Below are 18,652 nucleotides of genomic sequence, written 5' to 3'. Positions count from 1 at the left end.
TCCAAGCACATGTGGATTAAATGTGAGCTGGGGAGAAAGACTGATAAAGAGCAGTGAAAATATATTCCCAAGCCCTGTCTTTGTCCCTGGACTTTTCTCTCTGTTGAGGAAAGACTGCAGAAACCAAACTTTAAGGGGTACCTGGGTGGCTCAGTAAGTTGAACATCTGACTCTTGATTTTGGCTCAGGTCATGATCCCAGGATCATGGGATTGAGCCCTGAGCTGGGCTCTGCTCTCAGCGAGGAGCCTACTTAAGATTCTCTCTGCTCCTCTTCCCTGCTTGCATGTCCTCTCTCTCTCTCTTAGTAAAAAAGAAAAGGGGGCACCTGGGTGCCTCAGTTGGTTAAGCGTCCAACTCTGGCTCAGGTCATGATCTCACGGTTTGTAAGTTTGAGTCCCATATTGGACTCTGCTGTCAGCACAGAGCCCACTTCGGATCCTCTGTGCCCCCCCCCCACTTCTGCCCCTCCCCTGCTCTCTCTCTCTCTCTCTCTCTCTCTCAAAAATAAACATTTAAATAATAATAATAATGATAATAATAATAATAATAAAGAAAAGAAACCAAACTTTAAGCATAAAAGGCTCCTGGATGTCCCAAAGATGTCCCTCAGGCACTTGATCTGAGCCCATTTACTCATATTTTACACATTAGTATTGCGTCTTTGGTGATCTTGTTGTAAACAGTTCACAGGTTAGCTGTCAGCCACCTTGGGGGTGAGAAGTTCCTCTTGCAAGCAGGTCCTGAGAGAGAAGCACCTGATGGGCCAGCAGAAGGGAGATAGAAAAACAAAGCAGTATTACATTGACAAAAGCACTTAAGAGCAACACAGATTGGGACCATTTAGTTCAAGCTGTCCTACAAATAAATGCTCTCGGGTATACCACTGGGTTTCTGCTCTGGGAAAACTCCTTTTTGGACCTCAGTGTCCCTATCTGCAAAATGAATAGTTTCCATCAAGGATTCTAAGAGTTTATGATTCTGTAGAAGTTTCCTCACTTGAGACTTCCCCAACCCATGCAGGTCATATGACATTTCATCAGGGTCCAGACTCCAATCTTCCAGGGTTTTGGGTAATGAGGCTTTTTTTTGCCACAATCTCCAAGGCTAGAGACTATCTTTAGGGAGAGTCCACCACAAAGCTGGGCTCGGCCCCTAAGGAGAAACAGAACTCCCCAGGAGCTGGCACAGAGGCTGTGTGTGGCCCTTGGTTTGTTTGCTACCCACAGAAGGAGTGAAAAGGAAGCCTGGCTCTGAGTACAACGGAAGTGCCTGAGATCTGACAGTTGCTCTCAGCACTCTGCAGCCAGGAGGGAAGTAAAACTGAGCATCTGGTATCTTCTACCTTGAAAGCCCATGGGACAGCAACAGGTGAGGCCTAGTGCTGGCCCGCTCTCTGGTCCAGAGAGTAGGCTGGCCCAAGGACTTGGGGGAGGGCAGAGGAAAAAGCCCTGAAACTGGTTCATGTCCTTGGGCAAATCTCTGTGCCTCTTCGGGCCCAGTCTCCATACTTGCAAAAATGGAATTGGTATTAAATTTGCTTGTGCCATATAAGGATTTCTGGAATGGTGAGCATTGGGAATACAGAGACAATTTGGCTACAAGGAATCTAGCAGGTTTCCTTGACAGCAAGGGACTCATAGTCTGGCAGAAGATAGTTACAGAATCATGGGATACATCATGATTATCAACATACATATAAGTGCTGAAAAACTCTCAACAGAGAGCACTTAACCCAGCCTGGAGGCTCAGGGAGAGCTCCAGAGAAGGTAAAGTGACTTGCCCAAGGTCACATGGTAAAAAAGCAGTCCAGCTGGGCCAGACTTGAAAGAAAGGGGAGTTGAGAAAGACATAACTAGATAGAAGTCTAGTCAGCCGGAACATAGTGCTGTCATCAATAACTGAACAAGTCTGTGAAGGAGCATTAAGTTTGACCTGATGGCAGGAGGAAGTGGGTTTTTGAGCTGGGGTTTAAAGAGCAAATTTGAGTTTATCAGGCAGAGAAAAGGGGAGAAGGCTGAAAGCAGAGGGAAGAACACATTCAGAAGTGTGAAGTTGCTAAAAGAACCTGATGAATTCTGGAAAAATGCATATACATGTTGTGTTTGGAACAAAGAGTGTCTGACATAGTAAAACTGATGAGGTCAGGGAGGCTAGCAGGAGTCATGAGGTGAAGGGCCTAGAATGTCATGTTAGAATGTGGGGCTTATTTTATAGGGCAGGGGGAGCCATAGAAGGGTCTTGAGCAGAGGTGTGCATGGTAAAAATAGCATATTAGAAGGCTTGCTCTTGCTGCTAGGAGGGCAGTGGACCCGGGTTGGGGGAGAGGCAGGAATGATGATAAGGAGGCATCTAGATCAGTGTCAGACCCAGCCCCTGTTGAGAAATTGAAACTTTTCAGGAGACTACAGAGATGTTGAGGAAATGAGAACTGAAACCTAGGCCCTGCTATGGCTGTGGTCTGGGCAGGTGTGGTTAGCGAAGGAAGTGAAAGGATTAGGGTGACAGGCAGCTCAAGCCAGAGGAAGGTGGGATAGCTCCTGAGGGAATGTGGGAGCCCTGATCCAGGGTAAGGAAGGGGTTATGTCCCAAGGGACGCCAAGGGGGGCAGTCTGCTACTGAACGTGGTGTGCCCCACCAAGTCCCTGGCCCTCACTCCTGCCCTCATGAATCCTACTTCTTCCTGCCAAGCATTTGCTCAACTCTCTCCTGAGCTAAACTCTTCCTCCTTCCTCTCTCTGCCTTTCCAGCACCCTATGGTGCCTGACCAGGCTCTGCCCAGCCCTCCAGGGAGCCTGCCCTGAGCAGTGCAGGTTCCTGGATTCCCATAGCGCTGCTACCCACCTTGCCTAAGTGGGGATGTGACCACGCTCCGTCTTGAGGCTCCGTCATGTTTCATTCTGTGGTCTTGGTTCGCCATGCCAGTCAATGTTACTTTGGTGCAGGTGTCCCTTTCTCATCAGGTTCTGCCCACAGGAGTTCTTTAGGAGTGACAGTAAGTCAGAATCAGACTCTGGGGGCCCCAAAGGAGCCACACTGCACATGCTTTCCCCTAGAGCAGGCACATGGGAGGGCTGTTCATGGGCTAGGCTGGTTGGTTCTTTGTTCTGAGGAATGTATTGAATTATGATTCAAATAGGCAGATCCGGGTGGAGGGTCCTAGGTTAGTCAGGAGGCTGACAGGAAGCAATTCACCTCTAAGGTTGGAGTGAAGAGATTTACTGAAGGAACTGCTGTACTGAGGTGTGGGCAGGTGAAAGGAACAAACAGAAGGATGGCGAGGCACCTACCCAGAGATGAGGGCTAAAGGAGGGGTGGGAATCATGTTACTGAAGCCCAGTGAGAAGTAGGGCTGGCTGGCAGGAATAGGATCAAGAAGGAAGTGGAAAAAGCACCAAAGCAGGAAAAAAGCAGAGGGAGAAATAGCCCAAACTTCCTCTTCTCTCATCCTCTGGTGTCCTGTTTTCTTATTGTATTGTCCAAACCCAAGTGGAACTCAATTGGCAAGGGGTCCTGGTGATGAAGCCCAAATGTCCCAGCCTCCTTGGACACAGTGCAGGCCAAGGGTCTGGGAGGGGGAGGGCGGTGGCACAAATAGAGATTAACTGTCTCGATTAACACCAGTGAGGTGTGAAAAACTGTCACACAGATGCAATATCCAGATGATGCCTATGGCCTTAACCCAGTTATTTCTCTGTGATCACTGCTGGGTTGGAGAAGCTTTTTCTGGTTGCCCCAGAGAGAAAAGCCCAAGCTTCACCTTTACATTCATTTTGTTATCACTTAGAAAACACTGTTTAGTCTTGATTGTTACAGAACTAGAAAACGGTAGAGCCACGGGGGCCTCAAGGGTAACCATCCCAACTTACACAGTGACGGAGGCCCAGAGAGAATGAGAGCTGAGCCCAGGGTCACAGGACCAATGTGAGATGATGTTGGAGAGTATGCAGTAACTAGATGATACAATTAAGGCCACATAGCTAGAAGGTAGCAGGGCCAAAATTCAAATTGGTCAGCCTGACTTAAAACTTGACTGAGCTTTTGGGCACCTGGGTGGCTCAGTCAGTTGAGCGTCCGACTTCAGCTCAGGTCATGATCTCGTGGCTCATGGGTTCGATCCCTGCGTCGGGCTCTGTGCTGATAGCTCAGAGCCTGGAGCCTGCTTTGGATTCTGTGTCTCCTTCTCTCTCTGTTCCTCCCTGCTCTCTCTCTCTCAAAAATAAATAAAGATTAAAAAAAAAAGTAAAGGGGCGCCTGGGTGGCGCAGTCGGTTAAGCGTCCGACTTCAGCCAGGTCACGATCTCGCGGTCCGTGAGTTCGAGCCCCGCGTCGGGCTCTGGGCTGATGGCTCAGAGCCTGGAGCCTGTTTCCGATTCTGTCTCCCTCTCTCTCTGCCCCTCCCCCGTTCACGCTCTGTCTCTCTCTGTCCCAAAAATAAATAAACGTTGAAAAAAAAAAAGTAAAAAAAAAACCCAAAAAACTTGACTGAGCTTTTAACCAAGACCCCAAGCTGAGTGCCTAGTGGGAAGAAAGGTGATGGAGTTAGTGTGACCCAGCCCAAGATGCCTTGTCTTTCAGACCTGCCCATCCTCTCCTTTATGGTCAATACATTCACAAACCATCTGGGAGGAGTAACAGTGAGGTCACAGGCCCAGTGCAGTGTGTGAGGACAGAGGGCTGAATATGAACAGAAGACAGGCCTGTACAGGCCCTTGGGTACACCCTTCCTTAAGATGCTGTCCTGGGCCTTCTATTCTGTGACCTGGCTTCCCACACTTAATGTTCCATGGCTGATAAACCTTTGGGACTTCAGGCCTTCAAATCCATCCATCCAGCATGCCTTGTCCCAGGTGCTAGAGATATAGTGACAAACAAGATCTCCTCCAGAGATCTGTGGGGATGGAGGCATTGGCAGGATGGGTGAGATGGGCAATACACATGCCTATTACAGAGCGTGATAAACATCATAAAGGAAGATTGCTTTAAAAAATTTAGAGCAAATATCCAAGTGGGAGACCCAAGACTGCAGTCCACCTTTGTAGGCTCATTTCTTGGGATAGTCAGACTGTTCCCAAACATGGCTCAGCCCATCCAGCCTGTGCTGTTTGTTCTCCTGGGAGTGTCTACCTCCTATGCATTAAGACCCCTTCCAGGGCAGCCTTTTGGGGTCCCCTGTTGTAGATAGAGGCAGCCTTCCCCACATGGAACTACTATAGCACTTTGATTCTGTGCTTTGGAATTTCTTAAATTTTTTTAAATGTTTATTTTTGAAGAAAAGAGAGAGCGTGCACGCAAGCAGGGGAGGGGCAGAGAGAGGGACACAGAATCTGAAGCAGGCTCTAGGTTCTGAGCCGTCAGCACAGGGCCTGACATGGGGCTCAAACTCACAAACTGTGAGATCATGACCCAAGCTGAAGTTGGACCCTTAACAGGCTGGGCCACCCAGGTGCCCCTGTGCTTTGGAATTTCTTATTCAGGCTCAAACAATAGTGAGGGGGTTCTAAATCTTGATTCTGTTAGTTTAATTTTCCATTCTCTCCTTCCTGAATACTACAATAACCATTGGCCCAACTGTGGCAGCCCAGTTCCCAAGAGGAGGGGCTGGGTGTGTCCAGAAACTATGACAGAGTAGTTAACCCCTGGACACTGGAGTAGGACCACTTGGGTTCAAATCCTGCTTCTTACTAATTGTGTGATCATAGGCAAGTTGCTTAACCTCTCTGAGCCTCAGTTTCTCTATCCTTAAAGTTTAAATAATTGGGTGTTGTGAGAATCAGTGGGTTAACACAGTCAAAGCCCTCAGAACTGTGCCTGGTACTCCATAAGCATTCAAGAAATGTTAGCTATTGTTATTACAGCTATTATTAGGAGCCAGTGGGTGTGCTTGTAAACAACTCCTCATGCCCAAGCGAAGCTGGTACAGATACACAGGCTCCACATACAGCCGCACTTAGAGATGGAGCAGGGTAGGGAACTGAAATCCCATTTTAGAGATGAACGGAGACTCAGAGAAGGCAGCGCATTCATTCGTTTAACAAATACTTTTATTTATTTTTTATTTTTTGGGCAATTTCCACATGTCAGGCACTGCCTCTTCCCACATCAAACTTACTGAATCCTCAAAGGAGGGCCCTGTGTTTTAAACAAGCACCCCTTGGTGATTCCCAGCTTCAGGCGAGTCTGGGTAAATGCTTAGGTTCTAGGATACCAGTGCAAACATCTTGCCACATTCCAAGTTTGGATTTGGGTTTTACAGGGAATACCATCTTCTGGTGACAGATTTGCATAGCAGTTAACTGCACAGCCCTGGGACCTAATGAATTGGGTAGAAATCTCAGGTTGCCACTTACTGGCTGAATGTCCTTAGGGTAAAATGGGGCTGATAATAGTACCTACTTCAAAGTTGTTGTGAGAATTAAATTATTTATGTGAATGCTGACACACAGTAACTATTATAAAGTGTAAGCTATTATTATTACTGTGTCCAGCGTAGACAAGCATCAGAGAGAAGGTGGGGGTGGTGGATTTGATGCTTCTTATCCCAGGATTGGCTCTGCCTATAGCGTTGGCGGGGTCTGTCTCTTCAGGGAGACTCACCACCTGCTCCCTTCCACGGGAAGAGCTTTCCTGAGCCAGGGAATTCCCTCCTGTAGTGCCTGACAGCAGCTCCCAGCATTCTGATGCCATGCGCTCTGCCCACAGCAGCACGGCAAGAATTAGATCATCTCAGGGCCAAGGCCGGACTGGAAAGACAGGCAGCTTTAGGTGTTGGGAGTGTCTGTTTAAGAGCCCTGAAACTGAGAGGGGGAAGTGCAGGTCCTGAGGAAGCTCCTCTCCGCCGCCTGGGCCAGCTTTGGCTGGGGGTGGTGTTCAGCTCGCCCAGGCCACAGGCCACGGGTGTGTGGATGTGCTGCAGACAGGGGAAGGGCGGGTGCCCAGGGAGGAGAGGCAGGATGCCAGGGCATCTGCCAGCCCTCCAGGACATTCATTTTGGCCCACTGCCCTCCAGCAGGGAGCAGACAAGTGTGTTTTGTTTTGGCATTAACTGGGCAGGCTATGGGAAAATAGGTGGCAGGGTTCCTAAGCTGAGTGGGGCCTCCTCCTTTCACAGGCCAGCACACAGTGGTTGTAGACCTGCCACCTCCCAATCCTGCTGTCCCTCCCCTACAACTCCATCTCCTTCCCCTGGTCACTGCCTGACCCCCGCCCCGGTTCGGCCTGGGGGGTCCTCTCCAGGGAAGGGACTCACAAAGGAGTAGCATCTCAAGCTGCCAGGCTGGGCTTTGAAGAAACTCCCTGGTGAAGCCCCTGTGTTACAGATGAGGAAATGAAGGTGGAGGGAGGGCCAGGGACTTCCCAGGTCTTCATGGGTGAGTCAGGGGCAAAACTGGGACTGTAGTTGGGCTCAACCCCCTCCCATGGGAATTTCTCTTTTTGTGTTTTGCTTTTTAAATTTACAAACAAAACCAGAACAAAATGAAGGGAAACTGAAGGAAAACACATGCGCATTCAAAGGAAACTCACATTTGTGGGCCAGCACAGTTGCAGGCATTTTATATAAACATTTCCATTTTTAATTCTCACCACAACCCAGCCAAAAGTCATTATTCCCCTTGTAAGGACGAGGGCACTGGGTTGAAGAAAGATTTCAGAACTCGGTCAAGAACCCAAAGCTAGGCAGAAGAGGAACCAAATATCTAGCCCAGGTTTGCCTGACCCCCAATCCCTTTGATGTCAACCCTCCTCCCAAACCTGACTGTTTTACCCATGGGTCCAAGTTTCCCAGAGTTGTAATCACAGTGCAGCTCCCAGTGGGAAGGCCCTCGTTGGTGTCCTGCATAAGTGGTCATTTAACCTTCCCTGATGTATCCCAAGGCAGGCAGTCGCTAGCTTACATAGCTCCTCAGTTCTTTACAGATCACATACCTGTTATTTCACTTAACCTGTACCACCTCCTTAAGAGGAAGGACAGAATTTGTGATGTGCAAAAGGTCACATTCGCAAAGTGCCTGGCAAAGACAGGGCTAGAACCTTGGTTGCCTGCCTCCTGATATCAAAACCATGTGACTGTCCGCTCCTGCTATAGCCCTGGGACTGGCTGTCCTCTCACCCCCCCTCCCATCCCCACCAAGTTGTAACACTCCCTGGCACAGGCTGACCAGATAATTCACTGTCCCAGTGCCTGCCTCTCAGGAACCCATCTCTGGCCTTAGATCCTTGTCACCACCTGGTGGAATCTGGGCCCTGTGTGTTTGGGGCACACTGCTGAGATCTTTGGTCTGTGTGTTGAGATTGGGAGCTCCTGGAGTGCAGGGCCTGGGTCTCATCCCAGAGACCTGCTTATGACTGAACCCAGAATAAGGGACTGGTTGAGGTTGAGTGATGTTGGATGGAATTCAAGGTCTAGTTCTGCCACAAACTCACCTTGTGTCCTAGGAAGAGCCCCTGTCCTCTTCTGCTGGCCACTGATCTTGAGACGTCATTCCAGCAGGCTGTGATTCTGTCTTGAGAGCTAATGGAGGAGACGGGCATACTCCCATACCAGGTTTACCAGAGGGCTGTGTTGAGGAAATTAGTTTAGGCAGGAGCAAAGGTTGATATGTGTGTGTGTGGGTGGGGTGGGGAGTGGAAGTACAGGGGAAAGAAAGGTGATTAGGGTAGAAGGGAGGTAATGGGGATAGGGTCCACAGACTGCATTATTTGTAACAGCATCGTCAGCTAGCCTCAGTGGGGCTCAAAAAGGGAATAGCTAGCATTTGGATGAGCTAATAGGTATTCCCCAGCAGCCTGAACCAATGTGAGTGGCAGATAATGAGACAGCAGGAAATGGAGTGAGGGCTGTGAACCCTAGCTGTGAGGAGGGTGGGAAGTGCATTGGTACAGTCTGGGCATATGGGATGGTGGCCACCATCTCTAGAGCCTTGGGTGGAGTGCCAATCTGTCCTGGATGGCCACTTTGAACTGTGGTGGGGTGCCATTCACATTCTAATCATGCTCAAGGGCTGCTGCACACTTTGTATCCCTGCAGTTTCCCCTGGGAGTTCTGTGGAATATTGGGATAGCTTATCTTTCAATGCTCACTCATATGCCTGCTCTAGTCAGCTTTTAATCCTGGATCTCACTTAAATTTAGAATCACATTCCTTCTGGGAGATTGTACAGCAGCATGCTAGAGGAAGAGCATAGCTTCAGAATCACAGGAAGCCAGGGGCCAGGCCTGGGTCTCCTGTCCTAGCTGTGTGACCTTGGGCTGGTCATTTTACTTCTGATCTTTAGTCTGTGAAATCTGTGAAATGGGGTCATATGTATCATGAGAAGTTGTGAAGGTTAGAAACAATGTAAATAATATGCCTACTTCAATCCCTGAAACATAGAAGAGGCAAAATAAATGGTAGCTGTTATTAATTCCTTCCCAGGGTAAGAATCCCACCTGTGGCCTCCTTGATGGAAGGGAGTTAGCACCTACTTGCACTGCTCCAGGAATGGGGGAGCTCACCCCTTCTAAGGGCAGGTTGGCCTGGAAAACCTTCTTCCTTAGATACAGCTGAGACCAGTCCCAGTTTGGTCTCTGGGGCTATAACGCATGCTGCTCTGTGGTCATAGGACAGCTCTGTGGCATTTCCCCCAAACAGTGTCAAGGGATCTTACATCTGGTAACACAGTGCTTGCTTGCACTACAGGAGCAAGGCTCTGGAAGTTCCCAGCCTGGTTCAAAGGGGTACATTTTAAGTCAGGCTTGTATAAGTCACAGAAATCCCTTTCCCATCCCTGTGAAGTTTGGAATATATGGTTGTATCCTCCTGAGTCTGCATTTTTCCTGGGTGAACTCTCAATTCCCTGAACAAAAGGCAAATGGGAGAACTGGATTCTGGTCCCAAATCCATCACTTCAGGGCAAATCACTTACCTTCATTGAGTTTCCAGTTACTCATTTGTAAAATGAATAAGATAACACTCTTTCACAGGATTATAGTGAAGATTAGCCCAGAAAAGTAATATGAAAGTTGGGGTTTTGGGAAAGGCATTTAGTAAATGTTAAACACATTTCTTTTTTTAAACCACATTTTTGAAAAAGCACCCAGCAGGTAAGTCCATCTGGTGTTGCCTGTTATTTATTACACCTCCAAAGAAAATAATCTCAGAAAGTCAATGCCGTTCCTGGTTTTAGAATAATGGCAAATCAGGTGGAGGATGCCCTCCTAAACCCATAAAATAAAGCCCCAGGGTTGTACTTCATCTGTGAAGAGCCTACTAAGTTCCAGGCTCATTCACTTACCTTATTCTGTGGTTGGGGACCAAGGCCCAGAGAAGGCCCAGCATATCAGTAGTAGAGGTTAGATCCCGAATCTCATAACATCTAGCAATTTTATACCCCTAGTCCTCACTTCTATAAAAGAGAGGTGAAGGGAGGATAATCTCTGGGCCAGACTAGTTGCACCCAGGACTAAGATCCAGCAAATCTTTGTTAAGCACCTTTGTGTGCATAACACTGTGTCTAGGAAAGCACTGTTACCCACCCCCCACCCCACCCCCACTATCTTAGTAACATTCATGGAATGGCTGGTCTGGAAATCAGCCTTGGTGAAGGCTGAGGCTGATTCTGTCTTGCTCTTAAGAATCTGTATTCCCAGTGTCTGGCACAAGGCTTGGCACAAAGCAGGACGCAGCAAATGTTTTTTGAATGAATGATAAATCAGTAAGCAATTATTGATCACCGACTATGTGCCAGAGCCTGTGGTAGACGGAATTCTATTAATACAAGCCTGTGGGGCTGGTATTATATCCCCATTTTACAAGCCAGAAAGTAAAGGCTGAAAGCAGTGAAACTGACTAGCTCAAAGCCTCACAATTAATTGGTGCTGGGGCTGAGATTGGAGCCCAGCCTGGCTACCTCTTGCCTGGGCTCTAGTTGCTGCCCCACAGCTGTCAGGGAGTTGGGTCTCCACCCACTTATTCCATTGCCCCAGGCGTTCCCTGATGGTAATTGAGGACTCTGGTGAAGGGCTGACTTTTGAATGGCCTCAAGGAAATCAGAAAAAGCAAGCCTGATTTCCTGGTTCATACACAATCTAGCTCATGCATAGCCTTCTTGTACAAGAATCCAGGTAATTCAGTGTGAACAACCTGGGTTCAAGTTCCATCTTGAACCAATTTCTCGCCATTTGTGGCCTTGGGCAATATACTTGGGTCTCTCCAGGCCTCACTTTCCTCTTTGTGCCTGACTACTCTTCTGAGAACAGGCGTCCAGTACTCCAACTTCTGATAAAACTGTGGGGCAATCTACTTCACCCTTCGCACATCCATGTGGCTCCGGAAGAGGTGTTTTCATTCTTCTAAGCAGCTCAAGAAAGGCTGAAAACCCTACCCCCAGATGGTCTGGATGTGTGGGGAGGGGGCTGCGTAGATGAACAGCCTCACTGGCAGATGAGGAAGGTGGAGCTACATACCCAGCTACATAGAGGCAGGCAGAGTGGACTGAGATCCAGAGGTCCTGACTCCCAGACACGAGTTCCCTCCGTTGTCCCTGCTGCCTCCTTTACTTTTTCTCACAGTTATCATTGGCAAAAGTTTATGACCCATAGAGTGTAGTCGTGCTGTGTGACCTACATAAAGTCTCCCCTCTTCTAAGGGTATTAGCCTCCCTATCTGTGAATTGGGGATACTGGTCTTAACCTCGAGGTTCCCTTCCAGCAGAGTCCGTGCTCTTTGACTTGAATGCCCCGTACCAGAGAGCACTTCCTCCTTTGCAAGGCAACTAGACACCCCCCTGTCCCGCCCCCGCAACAGTCAGACACCTGCGGCCCACTGAGAAAGGACTTGTCGATGCTCGCCCCCTTCATGCTTGCCTATTTGGCTAACCCATTCGCTCACCAGAGAGGGGTGTTTGAGGATCGAAAAGAAGTAAAAACAGAACTCTCCTGCAGCTACAAGCATGCTACCCTCCGCCCCAAGGTAAAAACTTCAGAGTGTCGTCCCCTTAAACACACACACACACACACACACACACACACACACACACACACACACACACGGACACAGAAACGCTGCGGCCCAAAAACCTGTAGGAGGTGGGGGCGGCTTGTGCGCGTGCGTCGGCGCGGAGCTCTCTCCCGCCCACGTGCGCGGCTCCGACTGCAGGCGCGTGCCCGGACGGCTGGCGGGAAAGCGCGCGGGAAGCCCCCGTCTGGCTCCCAGTGTGGGGGAGGGAGGACAAGAGGCGTTTGGAACGTGCCACTCTCGGAGAGAGGGGGGGGATTTTCGTGCTCCGCTAGCGTTTCTATCCTTCTATTCCCCGACCGATCCGTTAGTTCCCCCCCACCGAGATCCAGAGCCCCACGCCGCCGCCACGCTCCTTCCCTGCAGTGTGGCCCGGCCCCTCGAACCCAGCTCCGGACTGAGTTGTCCCCTCCGCCGCCGGAGCGGGGCGCTGCGCCACTTGGTGGGGCCGGAAATTCCCGCGGCCTGAGTGGAGAAGCCGAAGCCGAGAGCGCGGCGCCGCCTTCCACCTCCCCGGGACGGGCGGGGGCTCTGGGCCCTGCGAGGGCTGGGCTGCCTGAGTGGGGGCGGGGGGCCGCGTCTGCTAGGAGCTGCGGCGCCGGCGGGCGGGGAGCCGGACGACGCTGCTGTTCGAGAGCCGCTCGGCGACCTAGGAGACCCTGCGCCCCAGCTCTAGGGCCCCCGCCCCCTTGCGGTCTCCGCCTCCTTCCCTCACACACCCCCCGGGCCGTCCGAGCCCCAGGCCTTCCCGGCGCTCCTCCTCCTTCTCTTCACACTCGCCCTCCGACCCGGGTCCTCCAGCCGCCCGCCGGCCTTGCTCCCTGCCGGGGGAGTTCTCGTTCTCAGGCTCTCCTTATACACACAGACTTGCTTGCGGGGCCTCCCCTCCTCACGGCCCTCCACCTCCTCGTCCTAGCTGACGCCGCCGTCGGGGGAGGATTGATGTCCCTTCAGCATCATGCAGCCGCCGCCGAGGAAGGTGAGAGTGCAGCCGGGGGCTTTGGGGTTTGGGGAGGGATGTGTACAAGGGACGCGGCTGGGGCTACCCGCTGCGTCCCCTCCCCCTTTTCGCTAGGGGCCGTGACCGCCGTCGCCTCGGGCTTGTCACCGAGTTGCCGGCGGCTCCAGGAGGGGGCCACGCGAATGAGGTGTCTTTCCGACGGAGGGGCGACCCGGGCTCGTCCCTTCCACTGCACTGGAGACCCCTAGACATTTCACAGAGTTTCGGGTGTGCATTTGTGTGCGCGCGCGCATGGCAGTGCTGCTCGCTGCAAAGTGCATTCTCGGGGCTGCACCGAGGGGAGGCGGGGAGCCCCTGCAGCTTTGCAGAGCCTGTGCTTGTGTGATTGTTTAGTCTGTGCCTGATTTGAGCCCTCCAGCTGCTTGTCGCCACCCTCGTCCGTTTGCAAATTTTCAGGGAATTTGTTTCTAGTCTTAGCCGTAAGGTTCGGCCTGCTTTTCCCACGGGGCGGCCGAGAAGTTGGACTAGTTACCGCCCCCCACCCCAGGGGAAAACAAGAAATTATGCCTTTCTCCCCCCACCCCCAATCCTGCCCCGCCCCTCCAGCTAGGGGGCCTTGAGGCAGTGGTGCTGCTCCCGGAGAGCGTGAAATGGGCAGTGCGTGGCGTGTGCACGGAGATCTGGGCTTGGGGTGGGAGTGACGGGTGCTCCCGGCGTGTCAGCCGCTTCCCCCCAGCGCCCTTCGAGAACTGTTTCACTGTCCTCTTCCCCAGCGTTCCTAGGGGCTGAGGCTGTGTCCTTGTCTTTTTAATCCTGCAGATGGTTACTTAGTGTCTACTCTGGGCATTGGGTGGAGAAGGCTGTTCTGTCCTCCCCTCGTGGACAAACCTAACTCGCTCGTGTCTGCTTCTTTCTCTTTCTTAATCCGGGTTTCTCCAGTTAAGTGAGTCTTTTTTTCTTTCACACATGTACCCCCCACCCCTCCGGGTTAGCACGGCTCTGGTTTGGGGGGGGGGGGATTCCAGGCCCACTGTAACCTGGAACCCTGGCGAGAGGCACTGGCCAGCTTGCATTTGCTGTTCTGTTTGAAGTGGAGCCGCCACGGGGACCGGCTTGCTGGGGTGGCTTAAAAGCACTGCATATGCTGGAAGGTCACTTTTGCTTTCTCCTTTGTGAGAAAGAGATTGTGATTTGATGGGCTGTCAGCGAGTGGAGGGCATCATCCTGAGACACAGTGTGCTTTCTCGCAGCCATTATGGAATAATTTATGTAGTCAATTTATGCATATGATTTCATGATTGTGTAAATTTCGGTCCTTAGATATTAGGCATTCCTATACTCCCTTCTGCCATCTATACTCAGCTCACCTCCCCTGGTGGTAGAAATCTTTAAGTCTTTTTTGGAAGAAATAGAAGACAGGGCCTTTTAAAACTCTTCAGAAGATCTACTACATGTGTACTGAGCTTGTGCATGAAATGGAATGACTGGAAGCTTATTTTGCACTTATTCATTGTATAATTTTTATACTCTTTTACTTTTATTTAACCTCTTTCAGGTTATTTGCCTAGTTTTCTCATTAAGTATCGTCAGTAGAACAAAATAAGGTGGCTAATAATGGATTTATGGCCTTTACAGAAGTGAGCAAGAGTTCTATATTCTGACAAGTATTAAGTATTTTGCTTAATTAATTATTTTGTTGTTAAGGTTGCAGTAAGGCCTTCATAAATGTATGATATATTTTAGGTGAAAGTTACACAAGAACTGAAAAACACTCAAGTTGAGCAGATGACAAAACTTCAAGCCAAACATCAAGCAGAATGTGATTTGCTTGAAGATATGAGGTAAGATTATAGTAAATAGTTTGAGAACTTTTATATCTTTGTTTCAAAGAACCATTGAGTTACCAAGCCCCAGGAACTGATGATGGAATTTCCTTTTGGATTTCCTGCTTTAAGGCTGTTAGAGCTTTGACTCAGCTAGAAATTATAACTGGAACTAACGCAATGCAAACTTTTTTTCCTTTAGTGGGGGAACCTATGACTTACACATACTATCATGAAAAAACAAGGGTCTTAAAAGTTTATTAGTCAAATTATAATCATTGAAGTAGAAATTCTTAAATAGTCTTTCTACTGAATTGTAACATTTACTGACTTTAATGATTTCACATAGATTTTTTAACTGACACCTCTGGTTAATGGTTAATATCTGAGGGTGAGCCAGTCAACCTCAGATGATTGCACACTAACACTGTTTGTTAGAACATGACAAATATAATTTTGTCTTTGAACATTAAATTTAGTGGGAAATGTGTTTATCATATTTTGTCATTACCTATATTCATAATTAAGATAACTTCAAGTAGATAAACCATCTTGCCAGCATTGTGAAAATCAGTATCTTTATTGAGGGAAGCATGATTCATTTTACTGAAAGAAACACCACTCTTTTAATAATCCTGTAATACAAATTGACAGCTCAACAAACATATTTTTGAAAATGATGGGGGGGGGGGGGCACCTGGGTGGCTCAGTCGATTAAGCATGTGACTTCGGCTCAGGTCATGGTCTTGCAGTTTGTGAGTTTGAGCCCCGCGTCGGGCTCTGTGCTGACAGCTCAGAGCCTGGAGCCTGCTTCAGATTCTGTGTCTCCCTCTCTCTTCTCCTCCCCCGCTCATGCTCTGTCACTTTCTCAAATAAACATTAAAAAAAAATTAAAAGAAAATGATGGAAGATAATTTGTGTGTTGAAACAGTGGCTGCAATTCTTATTTCTCTTTAGTAACACATTTATCAAATTGGAGTTGGGTCCGTAAGCTTTATCAGTTACCTATTTTTCCTGTGGTGCATAATTACGTGTTAGTTTCATGAAAAATATGAACTGTGTGTTGTAATAAAATTATATGTGTTTGGATACCTGAATTGTTTGGAGCCCAAAGTTTTAAAGAGCTTCTTTTTTCCTCCCCCATATTTAATTTAGGTGCTATTTGTGAGTATTTCTGCTGTATTTTCAGGGTTTCTTACTAAGGTATATAAAGTTAGTTGTATCCAAACTTGGATAAGATCAGTGTTTTCTGACTGAAAAGTATTCTGCATTTATTTCTTTTTGTTTTCCATGTGGCCACAGGGAAATTTTTAGACTTAAATAATTCCTGTGTAAGATACATGAAACTCTTCAAATGGTTAAAAACTCAAAATTTTTAGCATCTATTAAGTGAAATAAGCTATCTTAGTAGAAATTTCTAAATGAAGAAAGTAATAAATTTTCAGAAGCAATTCAGAAAGGCCAAATTAGTGTGTAAGTAAAGATCTTCTGTTGGGTCTGGATGGTCAGTGGTCCTTAAGTCCTGCTAATTATATCTTCTAGAGATTTCTTGTTTACATTCTTTTCTGTTTTTCCCCAATTGCCTATACCTTGGTATAGGAGCTTATGGTCAAGTATAGGGATACATAGTCACTGCTAAATTGATATAGTTTGGTGTGCTATTATTTAGTTGTTTCTATTATTGCTGACCTATCACATTTCACTTACGTTATTTCAATAATATCCTAATTCTTGCAGTAGTGTTCTCATATTTTCTAGCCCCACCCCCCCACCTCTCCTTTTATGTCTGTCTTCCACATTGTCACCAGCTGGCTTTCTAAAAATGTTGTTTGGGATGCCTGGGTGGCTCAGTCAGTTGAGCGTCTGACTCTTGATTTTGGCTCAGGTCATGATCCCAGGGTCGTGGGATCCAGCCCTGTGTCAGGCTCTGCGCTGAGCATGGAGTCTATTAAGATTCTCTCTCACTCTGCCCTGCTCTCCTGTGCGCATGCTCTCTCTCTCTCTCTCTCTCTCTCTCAAATAAAAAAAATAATAAGATAAAAACAGTTTATTTTATATTGGGTTCTCTGTGGCCTTTTGGATAAAGATCATACACCTCGTTGTAGCATATATGGCCTTCTGCAACCTAGCCACAAGCTTCCTTTCCTGGCGTAATACTACCATTTCATGCTTATTCATCCTTCCTTCTTAATCTCCTTGCCCTGGCAACTCAGGACTTCTGGTTATCTAATTGTGCTCTTTACATTCATGCCTTTATATATGCCAGTCTCCTTGCCTGTTGATACCCTTCCTCCTACTTTTTCACCTGGCAAATTCTGCTTACCACTAAATTTGCAAGTTTGTTCTTTGTGATCTCAAAGAATTTTGATTTTGCACATGCTTCTGGCTTCCCCGCTCATGTGAACTCCTTGAAGTGAGAGGCTAAGTCATTTTTGTATCTTTGTACCCTTTTAGGCTGGCAGAATTGTTAAATGAATGTAACTGGTTATATTTAAATGCACCTTACTTGTTTTTAGGTGAAATGTTTTATTGTTCTTTTGGTAGGGGGCTAGAGTGGTGTCTGTTGAGCTTGTGTTACACTTTGATTCATGTGGGCTTATTTATTTATTTATTTATTTAAAAATTTATTTATTTTGAGAGAGAGCGAGCAAGTGAGTGAGCAGGGAAGGGGCAGAGAGAGAGGATCCCAAGTAGGCTCTGCACTAAACAGTGCAGGGGCTCGAACTCACTAACCATGAGATCATGACCTGAGCTGAAACCTAGAGTCAGACGCTCAATTGACTGAACCACCCAGGTGCCCCTCATGTGGGCAGTTTAAAACCTACCGTGCTATTTGATGTTGAGTGTATCTATATTTACATATACATGTAAATACAGAGATGGTTGGTGTTCCCAAGGATTAATAGAGTCCTTATTCCAATGAGTCAGTGTGTTCTTCTTTTATGTTAAATTATTGGAATGAATCCCTTCACTCCTATATAGTTGTGAGCAGAATGCTATATTACCTCCTAAAACGTGAATTTAGGTTTCTAACTTCCTTTTTTTCTCAATGATAATATTGAATTGGAAGTTGAAAATTGTGTATTGTTGGTATTTATAATAACTTTAGTTGCTTGAGGAAGGGGGTAGTCTGCCTTTCTGGTCTGTCCTATCAAGTCAAATGACATTTTAAAAATTCATTAGAAACCTCTGAACTTGGGTTCAGATGTGTAATACAGTATGTATTATATTGTAAAAGATCTTGCCTGCCATTTTTCTTTTTCTTTTTTTTTTTTTTTTAAGTTATCTCTATTCCAATCTGGGACTTGAACTCACAACCTGGGTATTAAGAGTTGCATGCTCTACTGACTAAGCTAACCAGGCACCCCTGCTTTTCTCTTTCCCAAAACCCCACAAATAATAGTCCTTCTCACCAGTGCCCCCTCTCCCCCATCAGTGTTATATTCAATTTAGGTTAGTGTGAATCACTAAAAAGCAAATAGCTTTGTTTTTCTTTTCTTTTCTTTTCTTTTCTTTTCTTTTCTTTTCTTTTCTTTTCTTTCCTTTCCTTTCCTTTCCTTTCCTTTCCTTTCCTTTCCTTTCCTTTCCTTTTCTTTCCTTTTCTTTCTTTTCCTCCTTCCTTCCTTCCTTCCTTCCTTCCTTTCAAGATTTTATTTATTTAAGTAATTTCCATACCCAATGTGGGGCTTGAACTCACAAGCCCAAGGTCCAGAGTCACACGCTCCTCTGACTGAGCCAGCCAGGTACCCCAACTTTTCTTAATATAAAAAAATTGATAGTAGAGAAACATTTTTATGACTTTAAAAAAAAAAGTGAAGAAGAAAAAGACCACAATAATTATTAAGCTGTAAGTAGGAGATGTAATAGGAGATAT

General features: G+C 47.5%; 1 protein-coding gene across 7 annotated transcripts in view; it reads left to right on the top strand.

Annotated features, from left to right (window-relative positions):
- Nucleotides 1-1,233: 1,233 nt before the first annotated feature.
- FCHSD2 (FCH and double SH3 domains 2) overlaps nucleotides 1,234-18,652 on the top strand; it is a 294,180-nt gene continuing 276,761 nt past the window's right edge. For 4 of the 7 annotated variants that reach the window (XM_053203647.1, XM_027039764.2, XM_027039765.2 and 1 more), the window contains exons 1-2: nucleotides 12,814-12,973; nucleotides 14,699-14,796. In XM_053203647.1, coding sequence (XP_053059622.1) covers nucleotides 12,953-12,973; nucleotides 14,699-14,796 — 119 coding nt within the window. In that variant the 5' untranslated portion in view covers nucleotides 12,814-12,952. Of the gene's footprint in view, nucleotides 1,371-12,813; nucleotides 12,974-13,536; nucleotides 13,899-14,698; nucleotides 14,797-18,652 lie in introns of those variants that run through there. The other 3 variants (XM_027039763.2, XM_015067641.3, XM_053203648.1) reach the window with 3 other exon arrangements.

The sequence above is a fragment of the Acinonyx jubatus genome, chromosome D1 (genome assembly GCF_027475565.1).
Source record: "Acinonyx jubatus isolate Ajub_Pintada_27869175 chromosome D1, VMU_Ajub_asm_v1.0, whole genome shotgun sequence".
NCBI classification, from domain to species: Eukaryota; Metazoa; Chordata; class Mammalia; order Carnivora; family Felidae; genus Acinonyx; species Acinonyx jubatus.
Note: the sequence above shows the minus strand (reverse complement) of the source record. Positions and strands in the feature narration are given on the sequence as shown.